This window comes from Carassius auratus, chromosome 41 (genome assembly GCF_003368295.1).
Source record: "Carassius auratus strain Wakin chromosome 41, ASM336829v1, whole genome shotgun sequence".
Classification (NCBI taxonomy): domain Eukaryota; kingdom Metazoa; phylum Chordata; class Actinopteri; order Cypriniformes; family Cyprinidae; genus Carassius; species Carassius auratus.
In genome coordinates this window covers 19,370,050-19,379,269 of record NC_039283.1, presented here as the reverse complement: position 1 = coordinate 19,379,269, position 9,220 = coordinate 19,370,050, and the positions used below count along the sequence as shown (strand labels likewise).

Below are 9,220 nucleotides of genomic sequence, written 5' to 3'. Positions count from 1 at the left end.
GTGGAAGAATTGACAACAAAACAGACGTTGACTTTGACTTGACTTTGTTACATGTGGAGAGATAGCACAGTAAAATACATTTCATATATATACTGTATATCTCATAGCTTATATATTAAACTTTTTCTGGTTGTCAGAAGCTGTCCATTTGGTATTTTGGTACAAATTCATCTGTCACTTGGTAGAAACGTATGCCAACATCATCAAAACTATGCAAGGTAAAATGAAATACACTACAGGACACAGTGAATGCAGATTATGCACGATGGTGGGTGTGCAATCATTTTAAAATAGCAAATTTGTCCTTTTAGGCAAAGTTATGTTAATACATGTCATATAATAGGGTCTATACATGTATTTATCAATACATTGCATTATTATTTTATATGAAAAACAATTGTAGCTGGTGTTGGGTTAGTCAAACCGGTTGAGAAACACTGTTTTAGGGGGATGTGCTGATTGAAATGCGTTAGAAAAGTAAGAGAAGGGAGGGTTGGTGGTGGGTTGAGCTAGTCTGCGAGCAGGAAGTGAAAATGAAAAAGAGAGGGAGGGAGAGAGCACGAGTAAAAAAGAAAATCAGATAAACCACACAAAGTGGTTGAAAGGCAGAATACATTATCATCATTCGTCACAAAATAAGTCCATCTATTTATACTGTGGTTCAGTTTTGAATCTAAAAAGACACAGAGAAAGGATCTCTGGGGAAAAATATCTTTTTAGGAGAATAACACAGCGTCTCTCGTTCTCTTCAACCCCCCACCCCTCTCTCTCTCTCTCTCTCTCCCTGCCTGCCTCTCACTCGAGCTGAAGCTTTGCTGCTTGCAAAAGCAGCACAGCTCTGCTTTGGTATCTCAGTGTGGGGGATGGGCAGAGCAGAGCAGAGCAGCACACAACCTTAATGCAATGCAGAGCCGCTAGCCTTTCTGGCCAACTCTAGCTGTGTCCTGTGAAGTAGGGAGATCCTACAGCATATCGAATCTGGGGAATGTTTTTCTCCCCAGCAAAGAAGTTGGAAATAAAATAATTGATGGGAGCTGTGATATAGTGTTTAATATCTTTGATTTTGAGATCCAACAGCTATTTGTTAAATAAATATATGAAACCTTTGCCAGTCAATATTATAGTGAGATTTAATGCATTTTATAAATGTATAGCACAAAAAATACAAAAGACATAAATTATGTTATTTTATACATCAAATTAGCAGAGACCTAGAGATGTATTGTAAAGACTTAATTATCACAGCACTTTGTATATAGGCCAAAAATGAATTCGAATTTTGAATTTGATGCCATTCTGTCATTTTTTCCCGTTTTTTTTTTTTTACATTAGCAAATGATTTCCATTTTATACCTTCAGCTAATGCTAATATCAATAATTTTAGTCAAAAGTTTAGCAATTTCATGTTTTTTTCATTTATATATATATATATATATATATATATATATATATATATATATATATAGATAGATAGATAGATAGATAGATAGATAGATAGCTTTTTTTAGTTTAAGTTTATTTAATTTTAGTTATTTTAGTACTTCACATTAATCTAACCATAATGAGAAATGTTACCTCGGCAACTAGCTGTAATAAAATAATTTAAAGCATTTATTATTATTATTTAAGTTAACATTTATTTAATTGCAAATAATGACAATTTTTGCTATGTAGCAAGATCCACCATTGGAGCTACAAGAAGGCAAATCGATACAAAACACACAAATCAGACTTGAATTATGATATTTACTGTAAGTAGACATGTAAGTTCACATTTAGATGATATTTAGAAAATCTTAATATTTGTTCGAGTGCTAAACAGTGGAAAATTAGTAGTTTAGATTTTCCGTCTTCCTTCTCAAAATGGCATGAAATGCTGTCATTTTAAATATGTTGCCTAAAATCGTTGGGAAAGAACGAAATCTGGAAGAAATAATGATTTTGCTGAGATTTGCAAGCGCGAAAATGAATTCCAAACAATCACGGCTTTCATCTGTCCTTGTTTGTCAACAGCTTTAATGAGGAAGAGTACAAAGTATAGCACATTTTCTGTGTAAACAAATCCATGTGTATTCAAACCCTTTCATGACCCTCAGCGCGCCAATAAGCCACATGTATACACTGCTGGTAAAGGGAGGAAACTGCTCAGCAGAGCCCTTCATTCAATCAGAGTTTCATTCAATCCCTTGTTCTCAGACACACCCCCACATGGGAATCCATAAAGTATCTTGAGCAGACACAAGGAAGTTGGTCCTCAGCCAGCAGGTTGCCGAGCAGCCTTCACACACACAAAATGACTCTGAAGTGTGCTAGGGAAGGAAGTACCACTCCAGAGAGTCATAGGAAACCATAACTGGGGCATTATCGTGTGTTCGGCACACACTCATGACATTCATAACAATAAAAAATATATGTGTTGATGGTGAATTCATTTGCATTAGAAAAACTCTGACAACTCTTTGTTAAAGTTTCAAAATGTCACATTTAATTTTCAGCTTTGAAAAAAATTATATTATAAAAAAACCTATATATAACTAATATATTTTTGTACTCTCTCTCTCTCTACACACACACGCTATATATATATATATATATATATATATATATATATATATATATATATATATATATATATATATATAGTCATAGGACTTTTACAAACACATTGTATTGCCTACTTTTTGAAAGTTTTGAAACTTCCAAGGATTTCATGTAGCATACAGTGTATACATAATTTCTAAAGTTAATTCAATACTATTTTATACATTTGTACATTCAGATCAGCAAAAAAAAAAAAAGTTCTAAATTTTACAAGAATTTGTGTCCCTTTCAACTTTATTTATTTTAATTTATTTTGTCAAAAGATCATGAAATTGTAGGCCGAAATAGAAGGAACTTTAGGAAAACAACTGAATAAAGAAAAAATTAATATATATCCTGTACAGCAACACTATTTTTAAGTTAAATAGACACACACAGCCTAGTTCCTGTGACACTGAAAATATATAAACTTCTTTTTTCACCCCAAATGATGTCTAAAGCAAATATAGTCTCAAGCTTGCACACACTCAGACCCTGTAAAGCAGAAACAGATTTCACATAGCCAACTCCATTCCCTGTCTGCCTCCTGTTTTTACACTGCGGATTCGACCAAAATATGGACTGGACTTTCAACTGACATCAATAACGCATTTGCACTTTAGGTTCTAACGACATCGTGTATTAACAAAGTACGGTGTTTGCACTAATTACAAGAATATTATAATCTTCACATTCTTTTTCAGCTATCTATAAATGTATATCGCAGCAAATATAGTCATATTTAAATGATACTAAGTCATCTGACTGACACAAGCGTTTTTATAGTGCAATATAATGACCGTAATCCATCCCGCGTTTTCCACTTTCCTCAAACCGAGTGCGCTAAGAGGCGAATCACTACTTTCTGGTTCCCGAAATACTTCCGTGCCTCACTCAAGTATGTGCTAAGGTGAATGTTGTGGAGAATTAGTCCTGCGGGATACTGTGGCACTTTCATAAATACGCTGAAATTACTAGATCATATTTAATTGATATAAGCAAGAAAAACATTACCAAAAAGTCAAGTTCAACAAACACCGAGCACTATCTAACATAGTTGCCATGTCTCCCTCTCGTGTACAATGCATTCCTGTGTTCTTCCGCGGGTGAGAAGGCCTTTTCAAGGTCCAGACTGCACATGATGGGAAAGGTGATCCGGTTTGATCAAGATTCTCTGCCACAAGTTAGCAAAATACGCACCATGTATCACGAGAGCAGCTGAAAAAACCTGTGCACACGAATAAACAAAACCATTTCTATTATTTTACGAGTGTGTAGCAAATGATGAATACTAGCAGCGTTAATTGATTTCCAAGCAAATTGTTGAGCATTTCACACATGTAAGCACGTCAGTAACTGGTTAGACAGTTAAGTGTGTCTCATCTGTCTTAGACAGTTTTAATTCGGTCTCAAAATAAAATTTCAGGCGACTGCAGTTTCTTAAAATTCAATGACAACGAAAAAAAGCTGACTATTATATTGTGTGTGCAAGTAGCCGTTAAGACAGTGACCTCTAGTGGTGCTACTCTCTATTGCACTCACACTCTGATCAGCGCATAGAAGGAAGTTCAGTAATTTATTTACGCATCGTCTTTCAAACTGTTATTTAAAAAAATAAAATGTAGGTCTTCAAAACCCAGAACAGTTATTCTCAGTTTCCTTCTATCACTGCAACTCAAGCTGAAATAATGGAGTCTTTTTTTGTACTGTGGACAAACAGTAATTTGCTTAGATACACATGTACAAACAGAAACAAAATATTTTTTTTGTAACAAAATAAGCTTTATAGTGAATTATTTACCTTTTGAAATCACATCTGATAAAATTAATTGTCTAATCGCTTGTGTAGAAAACATTTTGCACTGCATGAATCTAAAACAACTCTATGCTTTTACAATTTTATCCTTGACACTGTAAAATGTAAATTTTAGTGCTGTCAAACGATTAATCACATCCAAAATTAAAGTTTTTGTTTACATGATATATGTATGTGTGCTGTGTAGATTTATTATATATATATATATATATATATATAAATACACATGCATTTATATATTTCAGAAAAAATAGGTTGTTAATGTAGGAAATAAATGTATTTATTATATAAAATATATATGAAAATAAGTATAAACATATTATCAATATTATCAAAGTATACACTGTATTTGTGTGTATTTATATATTCAAATAAATATACACAGAACACACATATTCTGCAAACAAAAACTTTTATTTTGTATGCGATTAATCGGATAAATCATTTGACAGCACTAGAATAAAAAAAAACATTTGAACTGTTCTGAGAATGTAAATTCAATGTGTCGAATAAAAAACATGTATTATTTATTTTATTTGCTCATTTGTTGTATTTCAACATCAGTGTGTTAGAGTGTGTTAATCTTTTTTTAATCAATATAAAAACAGTTATAACTCCATAACTTCATCCTTCACAATTTTCCCAGTGGCCTCCATGTATTTCTCCTGTACACTGAGAGTTCTGAGATAAATGGTTAAGGACAGAAATTATTAGAATAATGTTAACATATCGACAGCAAATAACAACAACAAAAAACTATACAGTATGATAAGAATACGTGCTTAAAAGAAAAGTCTTCTTCAACAGTAGCAGACATCCCGGCCTCATGGATTCCATGTGCTGCATTAATGTATGAAGAAAAATTTTTTGTAACCCCTGGGTTTAGTGCGAATTCTGTGAAATAATTACCTCCATGGAAAATGCACAAAGGACTTGCAGTTTCGTATCTTTATTGCTCTATTATTTAATAACTTTTTTTGTATGTGTGTTTTAATGTCAAGTGTTAAACTGTTGCATTTCTTTTAATGCGGCTAATTAGATAGCTCCTACAGAATGTCGGTGTATAAACATTTGCAATGACAATAAAAACCAAACCTAACCTAATAAGGTGTGTTGACAATTTTCATTTTGTGAACTATGTCTTTAAGAGACATTGAAGAATAAAAAGGAGCTTTAATAAAAGATTTCATTATTTAATTGTCGAACATTTGTAAGTTTTTATCGTTATACTTAAATGTAATTTAAGTATTCAAATAAAATATACTATACTAATATATTAATATACTATAATAATGTATAAAATGTTTAATGATTAAACACTATATTCAATGCATACATAATTAGAAGGTTAGAATGAGATCACGTTCAGATTTCCTCATTTACTGTATGCTGTCAATAAAAAGGCCAACATTCATCATTATCCATTTTTATTTTACAATACAAAACATCTAAAAATCAAATATGAATGTACTGTGAGAGAACAGAAACTATCTAAAGTAAGACACCGTCTTTTTCAATATGCAATATTCAAATGAATCTCAGATTTTTCTACATAACCATGAGGATGATAATCTGGTGCAAAAAATCTGGTTCAGCTAACCAGGACCCAGTATGTGTCTAATCGCACAGAATACAAACTAAAACAGAAGCGCTCACATCAAATACATCCAGGATATTTACAGTAACCAAATCTGGACATTATATTCACTACTTCAAGAGTATCCAAAATATATGCTTTTTGAAGATTAAGTTCTGGCATTGAGCACTTGCTTTGAAGGACAACACTGTACACAGTTTGATGGGATACAAAAGCTATCCACCTGAGAATAGTCATACAGACAACTGGGTAGGCTAAAGCAAGATTCTTTCATTGTCCAAAAGGAAATTCTGAATTAAAGTCATGCTGGTTCTGATCCTACGGATGAGACGCGTTCGAAGAGTCCAGCAGACAACAGGTAACTGTGGTAAACTCTGAGGCGAGAACTACTCATCCAGGCCTTCATCCTCTTCTTCCTCCTTCTTTGCGTCAACCTCGGTTGTGTCGGAGAACTCATGAAGGAGCACATACTCTCTGCTGCTGAAGCCAAACTTCAGCACGTCCTTCTCTTTGAGCTCGTAGTAGCGTTGAGCTTCTATACGCTGATTGTTCAGATAGGTTCCATTCCCAGAACCCAGATCGATGATGTACGGCTTCACCCTCCGGCCCGTAGTGCCATCAGCCCGTGTGAACTCCACTAATCTGGAGATGAGAAAAGTCAGAGGCAAAAGTTCAATCACAATGAGAAGGAATTAACACTTGAATTCAACAATCTCTCTTTAATTTTTTTTTTTTTTTTTTTTTAAAGTTGCAATGTAGCAAAAAAAGCTATTTTAATTTTCCATACTGTGATGTACATTGACTTTCATATAATGGAGAAGAAAATAATATTAGTCAATGGATACCATCAATTGTTTGGTTGCCAACATTACTCAAAATATCTTCTTGTGTGCTCAACAGAAGAAGCAAACAACGTCATTCAGATTTGGAATGACATGAGGGAGAATAAATAATGACAATTTTAGTTTTTGGGCTATCTCTTTAACCATTTAATAAATCTATTTTCTTGTTGTTCTGACCTGTACTGAAAAACAGCATGCTGTTTGGAACAAGAAGGGTGGTCGATAGGAATGTCTGCAATCTTCCTCTGTCTTCCAAGTAGATACGCACTCTGTCTGTGGATGTACATGACTGGAAGTGGCTCATCATTCTTGAACGGGTACAAACGCCATCTTCGTTTAGGTATTCGGGCCTCGGGAGGCTCATTATACTTGATCACCTCCCCCCTGAACGTATTGGTATCTTCCACCAAGGCGCCTGATAGTTCAAAGTTGGGCTTTTCCTTCTCCACTGCAGGTGCAGAATCATCAGCCTGTTTACTGCCGAACTCTTGTGCCTCATCACCACTTCCACTCTGAGCCTCTCGTCTGAGCCGATTCTCCTGCCGCTGTTCATTATGCCGCTCCCTCTCAGCCTGCTGTTGCTGCTGTATGTGGGCATCCCGGTCTCTTCCCCGATTCCTGTCCTGTTCTCGGTCTCGCTCTCTTTGCCGAGGCCTCTCTCCCTCCCTTTTCATCCTGCGATCATGCGAGTCATCCCTTCTCTCTCGATGCCTATGACTTTCGGAGCCTCTGTGATCATCTTGCTCCTGTTATGAAAGCAAAATCTCCATTATTTGAAACACATTTTTAGTTGCTCTCAATAATAATAATCATAATAATGATTATATTTTAAAAACTATTACATCGTAATAAATTCACATTTGATATAAATGTAATATAAAATGCCTTAAAATTATATATATTCTAAACTATTTAAAATGTGTAAATATATACATAAAAAATTATACATTTTACATACACTTATAAATATATTTCTTAAACATGCATGTGTTTGTATTTATATATGCATAATAAATACACACATTACACACATATGTAAATACAAACTTGTATTTTGGATGCAATTAAATGAAATAAATCATTTAACAATCCTTTATTTATAAACATTATATATATATATATATATATATATATAATATGTATGTTTATACATTACAAATTTATACAATAACATTGTTAACAACAATAAATATTGCTTAATATAATAAAATCATATATATGTAGGGACAAACACACACACACATACATATATACATATATATATATATATATATATATATATATATATATATATATATATATATATATATATATAAAGCAGTAATAATAACAACAATATTAATGTTTTAAATTAATATTAAATAGTATATTGTAGCCTGATACAAATTAAAAGGTCAAATTATGTTTAATTGCATATTTCTCCCTAAGTATTTGTGCCAGAGCCCTCTATGCTCTCTAACTCTGACAGCTTTTTCGTCTATTTATGATAATGCCTAGTTTGTTCGCTGATATGTATAGATTAACTCACCCGCTTTAACCTCACGTCAGTGCTGCGCTGCGGGCTTCTACTCCTCCGAGCTCGAGGTGACCTCTCCTGCTGTCTGCCCGAGGAACGCGCACTCTTCGCGGGCGACCTGGCCTTTCTTCTGTCAGGTGATCTACAAATACAGTTCACGAAGAATCTTGTAAGAAACTTATGACTACAAAACTACAATGTGGTTAACTGAATATCCAGTTAAAAATGTGCACTCTTGTTTATTCGGCTGAGGTGTCATGAAGATAAACACATCTGTCAGGCTGTGTGTGGGGTGTAAGGCGCTCACCTGCTGTCTCGTCGTCTCGGGGGAGGGCTGCTGCTGCCTCGGCTGGAGCCTGAACTGGATCGGCGGAGCCGCGGAGGCCGCGTGGGACTCACTTTTTCTTGCTTAATTTTTGTCTTTACATCCCGTACAGGAGATTCTCTGTGTCGTCTCCTGTTGTCCATTACGAACTGAGCTTGCCTATTAGCTTCGTAAAACGTAAAAGTCGTTCATACCAAAGGGGAGTAAGAAAACAGATTCAAACCGCGTTTACGAAACTTCCATGAACACTTCCGGTTCGAAGCTTGTTCGCTGAAAAAATGTGTCCCTCCTTCTTTGAAAAGCAATTTAGTTCCGCTTTCTTCAGAGCTTTAACGTACAATTTCTTTTTAGATTTTTAGATAAATTAAACAAGATAAATATTAACAATATAAACTGAAAAACATACTACACATTTTAACTTAAATAAATTAAATAATGCAAATAGCTCAATAAAATGAATACATTTAATTAATTTAATTTAAATTTAGTTTTAAAAAGGAAAAAATAAAATTAAAATGTGTCAGAGCATATACAGTGCTGTTCA

The 9,220-nt window shown here is 34.0% G+C and overlaps 1 protein-coding gene across 1 annotated transcript; it reads right to left on the bottom strand.

The window, feature by feature from the left end:
- Positions 1-5,806: 5,806 nt before the first annotated feature.
- Positions 5,807-8,959, bottom strand: LOC113059185 (smad nuclear-interacting protein 1-like). Its single transcript, XM_026227486.1, has 4 exons — positions 8,659-8,959; positions 8,364-8,493; positions 7,013-7,581; positions 5,807-6,635 (listed from the first exon to the last, which is right to left on the bottom strand). Exons 1-4 carry the CDS (start codon positions 8,817-8,819, stop codon positions 6,380-6,382), a joined length of 1,116 nt encoding a protein of 371 aa, XP_026083271.1. The 5' UTR covers positions 8,820-8,959; the 3' UTR covers positions 5,807-6,379.
- Positions 8,960-9,220: the final 261 nt, after the last annotated feature.